Source organism: Pithys albifrons, chromosome 3 (genome assembly GCF_047495875.1).
Source record: "Pithys albifrons albifrons isolate INPA30051 chromosome 3, PitAlb_v1, whole genome shotgun sequence".
Lineage (NCBI taxonomy): Eukaryota > Metazoa > Chordata > Aves > Passeriformes > Thamnophilidae > Pithys > Pithys albifrons.
The window spans coordinates 96,457,095-96,473,865 of NC_092460.1; the positions used below are offsets into that span (position 1 = coordinate 96,457,095).

Here is a 16,771-nt window from a genome sequence, read left to right on the forward strand (position 1 = left end):
ATGAGATGTGTCTGAAGTAGTTTTCTCCTTAAATTGCTGACTTTAAAAAGTATTTGTAGCTTTTATGCAAACAAGCATCAAACTTGTGCATTTTTCAGAACCCAAAACAGAGATCAGCCCCTGCAATCCCAGCTTCTCACTCTAAAAGCCTGCAAGAAAATTGGCGTGAATTTTACACCCAGGGGAAGGCATTTTCCTCAGCAGAGATTCCTCAAGACTGAACATTTTCATTCACACTTTATATTGAGGTTCCACATGCAGGTGAACCCTCGAGAAAGAGTTAAAAAAGGATGAATGCATGGGATGAGCCAGTTATATACAGATCACGAGTTGACTATCCATGATTGCAAATAAGACCTGTAAGTTGGGATATTTTTATACGTATATATTTATGTCTTATTATGAAACTTTACATCTGATTCATGATATATAACTGACCTTGGTGCTGCTAGTAATTACTTTAAGGGTGGTAAAACTGAATTGCCTTGCTCACAGCTACAGAAAGAGTCTAGGCAGCCACTTCTGCTGGTGAAAGGATGCCGTAACTTGGCTGCTTACAATTCCTATGCTGCCTTGAGCAATCTTTTTGAGGAAGTTCCCTGGCCAGCCTGTCCCCTCTACAACAGCCAGGATGTAGGAAAGGCTTTTAGACCCAGCTGCGCTGCCAGGTCTGGGTTTCTCCATACCATAAACTGAGGCCAGCTGGGGGGAAGACTTGATGCCTTCTGCTCTGTGTTACAAATCTCTTAATTTCTGTCTGTGTGTCAGCTAGTACCAGCCACTTTAAATTTGGGTTGATTTTAGGCTTGAAATATAGTGTGCAGGTCTACCCTAAGGGTGACCAGGTTCCAGTCCTCCACTAAAACCACCATCTAGCTAAGTTGAACAAATGCCTACCACAGCATCCTAAAGAGGGTCCCTTGGGTCCTGATTCAGTGCTAGGACAAAGACTCAAACCAAAGAGATTCACATGGAGATTCAAAAGGAATGAGATGCAAACAGAAGGCTTTAATTTTCCGAAGAGTAGCAGGCGACAAACTCCCCACCAGCCTCCTTCGGTTTCGCTAGTAAACCTATAAATATGCCATTTAACTAACATGATTTGCAGGTTTGCAGCTTGAGGGTGATTTTATAGTAAATTAAACATCCAGCTCCTGTGTACTGTACATCTTAAAAATGCAGATTTCATGAGAATGCTCAGAGTACAGAAAATATATTGATATGATGACGTGCTCTGCATTCAGTGCCATTAGTCAGTGCTGATCAGTTTTGAAGCTTAAGAAAATTGCTATTCTTTTTTTGGCTAGGGGCCCAGCATAAAAAAACATTTAAAGTGACAATTGTCAAGATCAAAATGACATGCTTTCAGTCCATCTGATAGAACATCTGATATTATTAGGCTGAAAGAGTTTTTAATGATATATTCTCATCCAGAGAAAGGAATGCTTTTCCACTTCGATAAGACTGACTATAGGGATTTCTTTCTGCATTTTTGGTCAGCCACTTCTCTCCTTTCTTTCTGAAATGAATTCTTACCTGCCACACAGGCAGGCAAATAGACAATGGGTTGCAAAAAGTGTGAGTCAAGGGGAGTTAGCAAACTTCCCTTTGGATCTGCCAAGCCTGTGGATTTTTCTGTGCATATTGGGTTGCTCCCATGGACTGTAACATGAGGAGCCCAACATGAAACACATGTGGGGAAAACCCACCTTGCCTAACTTCAGTCACGAACAGTTTGGGTTTCTGGTTTAAGTCTCAGCTAAAATGTCTACAATAGGCTGCTGTCAAAGGCAAGAAATCAACTCCTCCAAAGGGTGGCTGATCTCAGCTCTCCCAGCAATACGGGATGGCCTCTCCCCTGCTACTGACAGTAGATAGGGCCATTACCTTCCAGCCAACTCCCAAATCTTGGACATCATGATAACACACAGATGTCCTGAGCTCCAGCTGCAGGGATAGGAGGAATAAATGAGCTCCGAGGGCCTGGGCAAACCTTGGGAGCTGCAAGTGCTTTGGGCAATGAGAGCAAGGAAAGAGGAAGGCTGAAGGGAAGGATAACAGGCCACGTATCTCATAAACATTTCACTGCTGCTTGATAACTGTCTCTCCCACAACTGGGGTAGGTTTCAATAATTCAAAATCCATAAAAGTAAAAATTTTTTTGGTGAGTGTTTGACATCATTATTTCTGACCCTTGCTCATAGGCTTAGTTGAACTTTCTGACTATTTTGCACCACTCTCTGGGAATGGAGTAGATGCAACCACTTGGAAGCAGCTGGTAGGATGAGGTGGCTGAGCAGCCCTCCTTGACAGAGCAGAAGCAGCCAGAAGGTCACAGTAAACAAGACCTGAAGTTGTAGTTACAGGAAGAAAGGTGTGAAACCGCAGAGCATCCTGATTAACACATTATGGGGTTCACCTTCAATCCATCCCAACACATTACAAACCCAGGCGAGCTGTGCTGCTAGGGCAGCTAAAGTGACACGTCCAGTGCTAACCCTGCTGGATTTGCGCTGGGTTTTCCCTGAATGCAGCAACCCTGTGTGACGAGGTGCAGACATCTGTTTTAAAATGAGATGAGTTGCTCTTGGAACTCCATCAAGACTTGCTCTGCCATCACTAGCACAGGTGCCTGGGCATCGTGCTTGAACCCAGAGCACTACATTAGCCATCCAAGGTTATTTGAGATGAAGTCTCTCTCTGCTGGGAGCGGATTTTTTTCAAACTGAGCTTCCTGTCTTCTGATAGCACTGCATCCAACGTGCAGAATAACATCCTGAAGGGTCTAATTTTTTAGCTTTACTCAATTTGCTTTGGTAATGAGCATTTCTTGCGGGCTGTAGTAGATCGCTTGTGCTAACCCAGGAGAATAGAACAGAGATTATTTTCTGAGTGCTAGAAAAGAATTAAAGCCTGTAATAATCATGGGAAATCTCCCTGAAGATTCCACAAACATTCTTTACTCTTTTCTAAACCCCCAAAATTCGGAAAAATCAAAATTATAACCCCTTATTATACATTTCTGAAGAGCCCAGTCAGATAAAGAGTGCACTTCCTCCCTCCCAGAAGTTGCCTTCTCTTTGGAGCAAATCAATAAACAGTTAATTATGCATGTTTTTTTGGTTTTGGCGGGTTTTTTTCCATCCAGAAGGGAAGGGGGGAAACCAGACTTTTAATGCCTATCCGTAAGCCTGTGAAAACCCCTTGCACACAATCTGTCAAAATCACACCTGGATCTGGAGCTGCCTGCATTAATTATCAACTTTTCTATGTGTTAGTGCTAACATATGGCATTTAATTACTCCCTCCAAATTGGCAAAGTTACGCCACTTAGAAATTTCAATTTTTTTTTTTTGACTTTTCACTAATAAAGTAAATAAAAATAAATTATAAGATTTCTCAGCTACCCTCCTCCTTTGTTTTTTTTTTTTTTTTATGGAGAATTTTGTCATTTTCCCTGAAGCAACAATGCTTTGATCCATGTAGGAGTGTACTGTCTGTGGGATATGTGCCTGAGAGTATTGACTGTGTTCAAATCCAGATCCAAGACACATTTAAGTATTTACTGAATTGTAGCATGTTAGCGGCCACAGACAACTTAGAGTCAAGCAGGTGTTTATGTGTTTTTTGGCATTAGAGTGCAGGAACCCCTTTGTTTGAAAAAGAAGCTTTTCAGAATACTCATGAGTAGACAAATTAATTAGGTCTAGAGGCAAGTCTTGCCCCATCAATTCTAGCTGCTAAAAGCTTGGTGGAAGAAATGAAGCTTTGCTTCATCTGCACAAGCAGAGAAATGACTCAGGTGTGTTGGGTGCAAGGAAGGAATTACTGGAACAGGTTTCCCAGAGAAGCTGTGGCTGCCCCATCCCTGGAAGTGTTCAAGGCCAGGCTGGATGGGGCTCTGAGCAACCTGGGCTAGGTTAGTACCACGTGCACAGGAGGTGTCTCTTCCATACTCATCTCCCAGTTTCCATGAGGTGAGCTTGGTCTTTGGTGATAAGGGACAGTGGTGCACACAACTAAGGACAGGAACAGTGATAGACAAGGAGGAGGTTTTCATCCTGGTACTCTCTCTGGCTTGGATGCTCATTCAAACCTTCTTATCAAGGCACTCAGTATGGGGAGGGGACAAATCACACAGCAAATACTGTTTTTTGAGAACCTCTGTAAGCTGAATGAGAGGACTTCTGCCTCCTTCCTGTGGAACTTCAACAGGTGTATCAATCCTTCACAAATGTGTGCAAGCTCAGAAGAATTGTAGTGAGTATTTAACTGCTCCTACATATCTGCCCACAAGCTATCTGGAGATTTTGACTAAGAGAAGTTCTTTAACCTCTTTAAAAACTGAGAAACACCAGTTTACCTATAAAATGTACTATGATCATCCTATGACTTGGAAATCAAAGGGTTTCAAGTATATTCCTCAAAAGCTCAAACACCGCAGATCATGAAACCCAAGATGCCTTGGCACGTCTTCTTTCTTTTCCCCTTTGAACTTACCAATCTGGTTGAAGAGGTAGAGTTTACAATTTGCTATTGGCATGGACAATATACCTCCTCAGATGGATAGCCTGAAGCACGGGACACACATGCCAAACAAGCCTCCACATCCCCCATGCTGCTGTTCTTTCCCTTTCTGAATCTTCAAGCTGCTCGCAAACTGTCATCTACTCCATGAACCTCACTCCTACGCCCTGTCTTTCTGAGGAGCTGTACCATTATTGCCATCACTGCAGTATTAGTTTGCCTTCTCTTTCTCCAGTCAATTAAAAAAACAGTTCACCACACTAGAACATACCTATCAGAAGTTCCTACACCCTCCAGGAGTCTAAATTTAAAAAGCTGTTTAATTCGATAATTGGAACCTCTGATCTGACAATTTGTTTTCCCCAAAATACAAAAAAGGCAAGGAAAAAAAAGCAAAAAAAGACAATCCCCCATGATTTTCATGCTTGAAGTAGGTGCCAGAAAATAAGAGAGTATTCCCACAGTGCAGACAGGAGTTTCATGCAGATAACCCTGGACTAACAGCAGCAGCCAGGAGCCAGTGTACCCTGCTTTACAAGCAGGTGCTACTTGCAGAGTCAGACAGAATTTGCACAATTCCCCATAGTGTTTTGCCAATATGTTCAATCTCCTTTAGAAAGAAACACTTCAGGCAACGAACAAGTAACTCACTGGGAGTCAATTTTGGCCCATTGCCTTTTATTTCTCCAGTTTACCAAGGAAATTGAAGTGAAATTTCTCTTTGAAAGAAGAATCCAGAGAGGCCATACTTAGGTCAGAGGGTTCAGGCCTGTGTTCCTGTTCCTAAGGGATTACTGTGCCCATTTCTAGAGTGGAGTTTGGATTCCAACAGCAATGCCCTCCTTGACCACTGTGGGGCCTGAAGAGTTCAGTCCTTCTGCCCATGCTGGTGCCTTTGTCTCTATTGTGAGCATTCAAAGACAACAAGAAATCACTGCTGAAACTCGTTAGGAAAAGGTTCTTCACCCAGAGGGTGGCTGGGCATTGGATCAGGCTCCCCAGGGAAGTCGTTGTAGCCAGTCAGAGCTCAAGGAGCATTTGACAACACTCTCAGGCAGATGTGTAATTTTTGGGATTGTCCTGTGCAGGGCCAGGAGTCAGACTTTGATGATCCTCATGAGTCCTTTCCAACCCAGGATATTGAAGGATTCTATGATTCTAACCTATGAGAGAACACTCCTCCCTTACAAACGGGGGACGGCTCATATTTCCTGTGCTCATGGCCACTTTTGTTTGGAAAGTTGTCATAATGGGAAACCTAGCATAATGTGAAGTTTTAATTTCCTTCCAAACTTCCTAATCCTTGGAGAAGCCTGAAAAAGGGATGCACTACAATTAGCAAAAAAAGAAGCCTTAAAAAAGCCTTGCGGAGAGATTTAGAGCCCAATCATAATTTACATTTGCAGGTATGTAGATCTCTAAGTGCACGGCTTCTGCCCTGATTACTAATTAATGAGGTGCAACGATGCCTGTTGGAGGAACCGGCTCTGATTATGTGGGCCTTGAGGGAAAATGAAGCTCTTGCAATCTAAGAAGGCAGATGATATCTTTAACATATATTTTAGAAAATTACAGGAACAAATCAAGGGGCAAAATATACACATGTATATATTTTTAAAGAATCACACCCAGCCAGGTCGTGTTCCCATTCGATTATCCTATTTCCTTGAATATATAAACCTGGCATGTTAAATAGATTTAACGTGCTGTCTATTTTGCATGTCATATACATCCACTTAGGCAGTACCCTACTATTCCAAATGGATATTACTGTCTTTATAGCATTCATTTTTCAATCGTTGAGAGAAATAAGTATACAGAGAGCTGCAAAGTGGGTTTCCCAGTTCATAATGAAGCATATGATTAAAACCTAAATTTGGCTCAGATTCAGAACAGCATCATTCTATAAAAAGGTAGTTTAGGCAAATGTTTAAGGCTGATCATCTGCTTACATAGTTTGTTAGCACAAGAATTTTTTTTGTTTCTTTTATTTTTAATTTTCACCATTACAACTTCATCTTATCAATATCAGGTGCTCCCACATCACCTTGCTGTTAGGAGAACCCAAGGGAGAGGTGTGTGCAGTGAGGTGGGTCGTGAATACAGCAGGTACAAGGAGACCCTTTCTGAGAACATTTCCTTCCTTCTTTAAAGGAGAAGATAAAAGGGAGTTCAGAGCATTTCAACACCTTCCCCAATATGTCAGGTGTAGGGAAACTACCTCATATAATGTTCACCACACAAGAAGTAAAGCAAAACCTCTCACAATGTTGTGCTTGCTTTACTTTAGAGAGAGTCACAATTAAGTAAAAATAAATTAAGCACGTACCGTTTGACTTTTCACTATCTGCAGGTTTCATCTGAATAGGATGATGCATCTAAAAACAAAAGTGAAAGAGAGTAAGGCAGGTTGGATAGTCATGAAAAATCAAGAATCCTGTTTTTAATGAAGGGCTAAAAACATACATGATTTAATATTAAATATGTTGAAATTATATAAATCCAAAATAACACCGTGTTATAGCCTTTTAAGAAAAAAAAATGGTAAAGGAGCATTTTATAACCAGGAAGATTAAAAAAAATAGATCATTGGGCCCACAGGACTCATATAAATCTTTAATTTGCTGTATCTAGTTTCAGAAGACCTCTAAAGTTACAGCCCTCATTAGTTTATGGCATGTTTGGTTTCTGTTTTACCAACTTCTTTTTCCTTGAGCTCAACCACTGCCAAGACCAAAATGGAATTTTCAAGTAATTTAAGAAGTAATAAGCATTTCAAATGTACTCAGAGGAGCTGAGTTTGACAAATGAACTTCGCTTGTAAATACAAAAAACGTGCTGATTCTTTCAGGACTGAAGAGGAAGGGAATCCTCCTTCCTACAATAGCTTCCTATAACTGTTTAGTATCTCATCTTTTTGCTTTAGGGTACATTATACATTCATTCACAAAGCTTCCATCACAACATGGAACAATTCTGGCTTCCATAAAAACTTCTGTCCCTTTCAACCTCTTCCTCCACTCATGTCCCTCTTGCTGCAAAGGAAACCAACCCCTGTGTGTCGCGTTCTGTGCTGAACATCTCATGGCATCCTAACGGTGTGTCCTCAGCTCTCTCTACTAAAAGATGTTGCTCTCACATTGAATTGTTGATAACTCAAAATTTTTGCAAATTGTGGTTTTGTTCTTTCAGGAGTAACAACACCACAACAGTCGAGCTCCCTCTGTTTGGAGTGTGTGGCTTTGCTACAGGACATTGGTTACAGCCAGCCATGTGGCCACTGTGGTGTACTCAGGGAAATTTTGTTACAGCTTCTCAAAAGCCTTCAGAACTGACCTCACATTGAGATTCAATGTGGGAAATTTTTAAGCTTTCAAAAAACCCCACTTTTATTTTCTTTCATGGGCTCTGCGCAGTCGCTGGGATTTGACTGCACGAACCTTCCGGCAGCAGCTGAGCCATTGCCTTTTCTCTCCTCAGCAATTCCTTACCAATTCACGTGAACAGATAAAAAAGTGTATGCTCTGTCTGCTTTTGTGTCATTTTTCAGTGCAGCAGAGCTGAGTATTGCCTAAAAATGTCAGGGGAAACTCCATTTTTTAAATAAAAGACTGTTATGACAAACTTTGGGAAACAAAAACAGCTGAGCAGGAGAGAACATCCATGCCCTCATATCAAATGTGCTTTCAAAGCAGCACAGAAACCCAGATCTGTATTGCTTTTGGTGGAGTCACTTAGCCTCCAGGGAAAAAGATGCTGGATTCTTTAGAAAATATGAAATATTACTGTGAATGTTTCTGTGAGATTTACTCAAAGTCCAGAATGCTCCCTGCCCTTGGAAATCAATGCCTTCCCTGTGCTGCTTGCAAACTCCCCACTGTGCCCCAAGGAAAAGGCGAAGCCACAAGGTAGATGTAGTCACCAGGATGCATAAATTTGCTTCAATTTTAACAATTCTGTTCTCTTTGAATCATTCATTTCCTAAATTGACCTTAATAGCCCAGCACTAGTCTGCCACCACTCTTATTCGATCAAATTTATAGAAAAAAGGGGATTTCTATTGTACTCTGTCTTTAGTGCTTAATATTTATCCTGAAATCAAAAATATATTGGGCACTGCAGGAGAGTTAAAATTCACAGGAATGTGATGCAACTTGTCCACTCAGCAATCCAAAGAGGAAAGAAGAAAAAAGGTGTAACTTGCTCCATGGGCCTGTTGCAGGTTAGTGATGTCTCTGAGGAGCAATGGAGTGGTGGGAAAACAGAGGAAAGAAAGGTAAGTATTGTAAATTCAGAAATATGCAGATTATAAGAGAAAACCCAACCCAAATTCAGGCCTTTTGTGACAGAATATATCGTTCTTTATAGCTGCATTTATGTGCCCCTAAGAGGAGATATTTTGAACAAAGGCAATTCTAACAACGTTAAAAACCTCTCACTTTCCAAACTGCCTGAACTGGAGTAGCCAACTTCAGACCAAATTCAGACAAAATTCTTTTTGCAGCCCATGGTCACAACATAAAAATCAGTGTTACCTGACAAATGCATTTATTGCATCCAAAATCATTCTCTTCTGTTACACATAATTACCCCAAGCTCATTAAGTCAGTAATCTGGTACATTCATGAAGCAAGAGGAAGATTTCACAGGATGTTTCAGCTGGGTTTTGACTTGATTTCAAAGGTTCCTGCTAAAAACTCATGGTCCAGATTCTCTACACACCAGCCAGCTGAGTTTGGGACTGATGAAGTTGTGCCTAAAATTATATTGGTGCAAAACTAATAAAAGATCCAACTCAGGCCTGGAGAGTTTAAAGTGTAGAACACCCCCAGAAAAATGGATGTGATACACAAACATGGCTTCAGCGAAGGGGAAGGTGAAAAAATACCTTACTGACAGTTTCCTAACATGAGAGGGCTCATGTTGAAGCTTGTTTAACCCTGACCATCACCAATTGATACGTTAACAACCTTTAACACTAGATTCAATAAAACATGCCATTTATAACCTGAAATGGGTTTTACAGAGTCACTGGTTCGCATCTCATTATTAAACTCATTGCTGACCTCTAGAGACAACTGCCGTGACAATACATATTATAAGCTCTCTACCCATAAAATATTTAAAGGTAGGTGTAAAAAAGAAAAGAATGATTCTCAAAGAAGTGTGCAGTGAATAAGAAAATTAAAGGGGCAGAGACAAAAGCTAAATAGGTACTATCCTTTCACTCTGCAATGAGCAAAAGAGAAAACAATCTGTGCATTTTATATCTTCCTTGTGTAACTGCGGGCTATAAAATAATAAAATAGCTGCACCTTCCCAGGCCCTCCAAAAGATTATAGATGATATAAACCTGTTTCAAATTAGATGCCACTCACTAGAATCATGTCATCTACTGAAATGAAGGATTTCATGTCTTATCAGAAAGCTGTTATTGTAGCTATACATCACTTATGGATCTCAAGGTAAGTGATTTCTCAGTATGTCATGCTGTCACACAGAACAACAGGAAGCATTTTCCTCTTTGCTTGAAGAAAGCTTTGTTTATGAGAACACAGTATTTATGAATGCACAGTCACAATTAATAAATAGGCAAGAATAAGAAAAATAACAGCAGCAAATAATTTATATATTTAAACATCACCCTGTACTCAAACTATACAGTAAAAGAGAGCAACACAGCTCTCTCAGCCAAGTTCTTTCTGAGTGTGGGCAGCTTCCCCTGGCCAGCACTGTCCACAGGGATATCAAACCCCTGCAGTCTGGGCTGCAAGGAACAACCTCTCCTTGTCAGTATTCCAGAGAGCTCAGCTGAACACAGTTGTGCAGCAGGTACAGCACAACCCTGCCTTTCCTACAGGGGCTCTCTATCCATAGGCCTCAAAACACACCATGCCACTGTTTTACAACTGAGAGCAGGCAAATGCCTGTTGCCCAAGGTTGCTGGTGCCTTGTGGCAGTGCTGGCAGCAAAATGGGGCTTCGTTGCTGTAACAGAGGCCAACCGAGGCCCGAGGCCAGGCACGTCACCACTTCTCCTTGGGCACATCCCAAGCAGGTGCTGATGGTCCACAGGAACCAAAAAGGCAAAGAAACAGTTATCAAACATGCAATCCTGAAAATCCCCCTAAAACCAATAAGAATTTGGCTGCTGGCAATGGTGAGGGCAGCAGCAGGACCACGCCATGGCCTAGAATTACAATTGAATAGTTACTTCTTTTTTCTGCCCTTCTTTTTCCTGAGTACACCCCACTGTATGTAACTTCATTAAATAAAAAAAAAACACAGCAGAGCAACCCCAAACTTGTCAAGACACACACCTTCTCCAGTGTTAGACCCTCGAAGTCATCTTTTCAACAACAACAATGCTACCTATTTACATTCTTGTCAAAGCCATGTGACATCTGCATGGGAGAAAACAAGCCGGCTAAGAGTCTATTTCTGGCAAAAATATTGCAAGGAAATTAGATTAACCTGGGTGGAATTCTATCTGGGAATTTGGAGTCTGTCGTGGTGATTAAGTCATCATTTCTGTCAGATTACTCTAATCGGCTGTCAAATACGATTCCACAACCCCATCTGTAACTTGGCATCCTCGTTATTCAGCCGTTGTTACCTTCTGTATACAAAACAAACACCAAGCAAGGAGGTGTGTGCAGTCTAGCATTTAGCAGAGTCATTAGCTGTGATTACTATTGTGTGCTTGCACATTGCACAAGGCGATCAACGTATGGTTTGTTTTATTTAGTCAGGAGATGCTTCAAATCAGGTGTAATCTTAAACTCGAAGTGCTAAGGGTAAAGAACCTGCGAAGAACTGTCTCCAGGAAAGGACAAGCATGGGATTGCCACGCTCCAAGTCTCGACAGAGTCAACTGCAACTGCTTAAATCTCATTTCAGAGCTGTCAGTGTACTTGGTGGAAAGGCTTTGGGCACCTGGTTTCCACCAATTTTCTGAAGAGAAACGGACATTCTGATGTTCTGGGTCCGCTATAAGACTTCTGTGAGCAGTAATTTCTGTGAGTGAGGCAAGGTTTGCAGGAGGAGGTGGTTGGCACTCTAAATGGTCTGTACTGGCTGGTTTAATAAGAGGTATTTTGTTAAACATGTGAATATGTTAATCTTACAGAAGATTTCGGTGATTAAAAGCAGAAGTTGCCTTTTAGTGAAGATGAAGGAGCTGATGGGCTCAATTTGCAGCAGCTGTGTTGAGTCTCTGAAATTTGGGTATCCTCAGCACCTCTGAAACTCTGCCCATGTAATTAGACTGTGAAAAATTATTTTATGGTCTGTTGCAAAAACACCTTCATACACGATTACTACAACCATTAGCAGCTTTTATTCTCCATTCCTGCCACTGCAGATGCATATGCCTTGCTCCTGTGATTCCTCATGGCTTGAGGAAAAAAACCCACTCATCAAGAAAGGACCCTGAATGCACAGAAACCTTCCCACACCTTCACCCAGCTCAGTATGGCACTCAAAGACCACCTCAAAGTCCTCTGAAGTTAAGAACAGTGTGACTTTACACCACCAGAGTTGAGGGAGTGTTTGGGGAGGATGTTATTCATGACTCCTTACTACTTAGTCTCTCATCATCTTTCTATAAACCCTTTAAAGCCATCAGCAGATTTTAGAACTATTTGCCCTTTTCAGACCTGTCTTCTTCCTCTCTTCCCTGTCATCTGCACGGGGTAAAAGTTTCTAACCATGACTCAGCTCAGTTTGTCCCTTCTCTGTCACCCTCGCAGACCACACCATAGGGAAATACATCACAAAAAGGAGCTAAACCTTCCCCCAAGCAAAGGGTAAATTTGAAGCACTTGGGTTACTTGGGTAATAGCCAAACCAAACAAAAACCAATATGATTAAATGATGGCACCTTGCATGTATCTTGTCATTTCTAGCACTTTGGGACTTCTCCTTGCTACCATTAATCACTGTTGAAGCCAAAGGGGACTTCTTTCATATTTTCTACATCTCAGAATTGTAAAATGTCAAGAGAGAATGTGGGAGAGAGAAGAAGAGATGTCAGACCTTAATTAAACTCTAATATTCTTCTTGGGGGAAGGATTATAAATCCAGAGACTTTTTGGAATCAATAGGAAAACCAAAGAGGAAGAAAATATTGAGGAGCAGCAGGGACAGGCTAAGGGCACAGGACAAGAAAAACACCAAAAGAGGTGCTTTTCATGCTAAAGAGCATGAAAACCAGTGGGAAAAGATGATGCTTTTTGTCTAACTCTGGTCTGGAAATGAATTCAAAGCTTTCTCCAAGCTCCTTATCCAATTAGTTAGTAGAGCTTAATTAGACCAGTAGTCCAAGGCAAAACTGAATCTCTACCTGCCAGGTTCCTGAGAACCTTCACTGAGTCTGGAATTCAGGAGGGAACATATTAACCTACCAAAAGACCAGGGGAAGAAGACAAAGTGGTCCATAAGCACTGGAGAATTCAATGATTTTTCATGTCTTCAGAGATCATTGTTTTTCTGGATTATTATGTGCAGATACCTCTACACACACATCCCCCAGGCCCTCGTTTCATCTTTTAGCTCCCCAGTTTTTCTGTAGGATCCTTTCAGAGAAGCTCTTGAACAATTTCTCACATCACCTCATTGCCAGCTGGTTTTGCTTTTTTAAGCCCTTGTGACTCACAAGTAATGTAAGTTCCCCAGAACTGAAAGAGGTGTATTTTCCTATCGAAAAGAACTGTTTAGAATGACTTCTCTAGGGTCAAACTAACTTGAATTACGCAGTCAATATCTGGCTACAGCTTCAGGGAACTTCTCTGGGAACCAGGGACAGTCTCTAAGGCCAAATAAATACTAGTGAATAAAAGAGGCAAGGGACTGCTCCCTGGCTCTTAAAAGAAGTGGCATGGCACAGCTTGCATTTACACAGCCATACTTCTCTTTCCTCTTGAAACAGGATGTCCTTGTCCACAGTGCCCAGTGGGAACAGTGTCTAGCCCATGTTATTCCCCCAGCTATGCTCACACACAAGGCAGGAAAGTGCTAGGCAGCACTGTGCTCCTGCTTGCTTCACCAGCACAGACAGAGCTTTGGATTCCCACTGTTGGTTGAAGTTACTTCAGTTTATTCCTGGGTAAAAGGAGGACAAATGTGCATTCATCACACAGACTCTCAGAAATAAATGCAAAGCAGTTGCTGTAACTGCCTGACTGATGGCATAGCTAGAAGATTGTTTGCTGTCATCCTTTCATAAATCCCAATTTAGGCGATTTAAGCTGTGTTTGGTATTCATACAATTTTAGTAGTAGAAGAATGTGGTCTGTTACCTGGCCTCCTAGATTACTGTCAGACATATATATGCATATTTTGGAGACAGAGACAGAGGGAGAGTGGGGAAGGAAAAGAGGAAGGGAGAGAAGCAAGAGAAAATGAATATTGCTGGTGGATGCCAAATATAGTTCATGCAGTAATGCATAACATCATTATTTTCTATTTAGAGCACAGAAACAAGCATATAGCTTGCTTAAAACAAGTTGTTTTTTTACTGGAGAACACTAAAACCACTGAAATTCAATGGACTTTGGAAGCCTTCCAACTCAATAATTTGCAATCCACTACACTACATGGTTTGAATTCAAGCTAAATTAAACATTAGTTGGAGAGACTTAAAACTATGTTGCAGTTTAAAATAATATGTAAAATAAAAATAATAATAACAGCAACAACAATAATAATAATTTATCTAGTGATCCTTCCACAGTCACCCCCACATCTTGCTGTTCCTCCTGTACATTTACTAATTAGGCTGCAGCACTCAGTTGCCTTTAAAAGTTTTCCCTCCTATAGAAATTAAAAAGTTGGATGACTTAGAAGTGTTGCCTTGTTAGCAGTTCTCCTTCACTTATTTAATGCCTTTATTTGTTACCTCTCACACTTATGGCAACAACTCCAGGATGCAGGCGAGCCAAATAGAGTGGAGATAAGGAAGGGGAGGTATGGCCAAAAATTGTCTCTTCAAAGTCACATGGAAAGCAAATGATTAACTATCTTTTCTTCAAACAAATGAGCCTTTACAGAACCTATTCAATCCTAAAAATAGACATTAAGTGGGATTCTATAACTTGTTGGGAATAATGCCTTGGGGATTTTTCATATCATCCATGCTTAAAAAGCAAACCCATTAGGCATCTGAGCTAAAAACATGAGATATTATTTTAACAGCAAGAGTTATCCATCTCATCTGCAGCGGCAATAACTTCTGTTGACATTTTCCCAATTGAAGTTTGAGTGCAGTGGGTTGGGGCGGGACAATAACAAAAGCCTCTCATGACATTAATTGCCTGGGTTTTAACACCCATTCAAGGTAACTGCGAGGAGCAAAAATTCCTGCCCAGGTTTCTGAGCGGAAAACGGAGCGCAGAGAGGCGGCAGTTTGCCCAGTGCCACGCAGGGAAGCACCGCATGGCCCGGAATGACGATCCGAAGGGAGGGAGCCAAGCTGTCCTCACCACAGCAGAGCCTGAGCTCCTCACGCTCTAATTGATTTCTCTCCTAACACCACTGCAAGGTACTTACCGTCACTATCTCTTTTCGGCAGAAAGGAGGATGATGGGGGAAAAAGGCATAGAGATTATATGTGATTCATCTGGAGCTATTCCACAACTGCAGCCAAGTCTCTCAAGCCAAAACCCTTGTCATTTTATCATGAGATACAGGTAAAACATTAATTAGTGTGTGTACTCAACATAAGCAGATGTTTTTTACAATATTACTCTGTAGACATCTTACTCAAGAGGTAATGTAAAAACCTGAAACAGTGATCCAGGGCTGCTGGAGCAACCAAATGCCAGCCAAGCTCTTATGGGATTGGGATCTCAGCTAATAACTAATTCAGCCTTGTGCTGCATGGAGTGGAATTGCCCAGCATGACCTAAAATGCCACGACTCAATTCCCAGCATGACACAAGCCTTCCAGTCAATGTCCCACTGGACATGACTCAAGTGTTCTGAAGCTGTACTTTCTTCCATCTCCCTAGCTGGGCGTTTGTTTCCAGAAGTCAACAGGAGATTAAGAATTAAAGAGGAGTACTTTTCCTTCAAATCTAACATCATCCCCTTCCTTCATATTAGTATTTGGAAAACAGAGCCATAGCAAAGCCAAAACACTCTATCTATTAACTCACCTTCTATGAAAAGTCCCACCTCCCATGGGAATTAAACAAGGGTCCCTCAACCATCCCCAAAGGGAAAGGCAGCAAAGAAGTTTGTGCTTACTTGAGTGGCTTGCAGAGGCACATTTCACATTTCTTCTCCCTGCTTAGGAAGCACCAACTCCTGAAGGAATATTCAGGGAATTTTGCCCTTCTCAGAATCTGTGAAGGCTCAAGACAGTTTTCTCAGTTTAAAAAAAGACCTCTCCTGCTGCCAAATGGGAATATTCAAGTAGCTCAGTCTGTGGTCACCATTTTAGGATGCTAAAATTTGGTCCACAGGAAACCCCACCCTTTCGCATAAATCCCTCTGATTCCACATCAACATCTAGGATGATTTTCAGAAACTTGTGAGGAAAACAAACAATCCTCTACCCTCTCCTTCTCGTGCCCTAAAACCACAATGATGCCAAAGGGATTTTTGTTCTGATTTTCACATTTTGTAGATTTTAGGAACACAGTAGTTGTAGATTTTTAGAGGGTTAATATTTCTAACAGTTTAAGTTTAATGCCTTTCTATCACTACCCCTGTCCCAGAACAGGGAGCTTAAATTCCTTTAGTTAATTAATCTTGTTTAGACTCCTTTCCAAGGTAGAGCTGAAGGATATCAAAAGGCCTACGGAACGAAACATAAACACAGGTCAGAGTGACCCAGAAGCCAGAACTGGATGAGCTCCAAGAGACCTTTGTGTGCCTGAAGAAGAGCTGATGAAGACAGAGGGTCTTGACGACCCCAGACCCAATTCCAGGGGTTGGACCAGAGGCGGAACTGGGGCTGGACTGAGAAATGTGTAAATCAATGATTGGAAAGGTCTTGTTATAAAAGCCATGAAAACAAGAACTGGGGTACATGCATGTCATCATGTAATCCTGTGGGCTGTAGGCCTGTGATATTAAAGGACCTTTACTTTTTATCTTACCCTACACTAACTTGCTCAGAGTCCTGTTTTTGGGAGAGGTCACTCACGGCATCAACAATCCCAACAAAAAATAAAATAAATTAGCTTTCAGGCTACCACTGACCATGAAGAAATTTAGTTTAAATGAAAGGTTTACAAAAA

General features: G+C 41.4%; 1 protein-coding gene across 12 annotated transcripts in view; it reads right to left on the bottom strand.

Moving 5' to 3' along the window:
• Positions 1–16,771, bottom strand: part of CELF2 (CUGBP Elav-like family member 2) — a 553,335-nt gene that overhangs the window by 74,037 nt on the left and 462,527 nt on the right. For all 12 annotated transcript variants that reach the window (XM_071552839.1, XM_071552831.1, XM_071552836.1 and 9 more), the window contains one exon: positions 6,857–6,905. In XM_071552839.1, the coding sequence (XP_071408940.1) occupies positions 6,857–6,905 (49 nt within the window). The remainder of the gene's footprint in view (positions 1–6,856; positions 6,906–16,771) is intronic.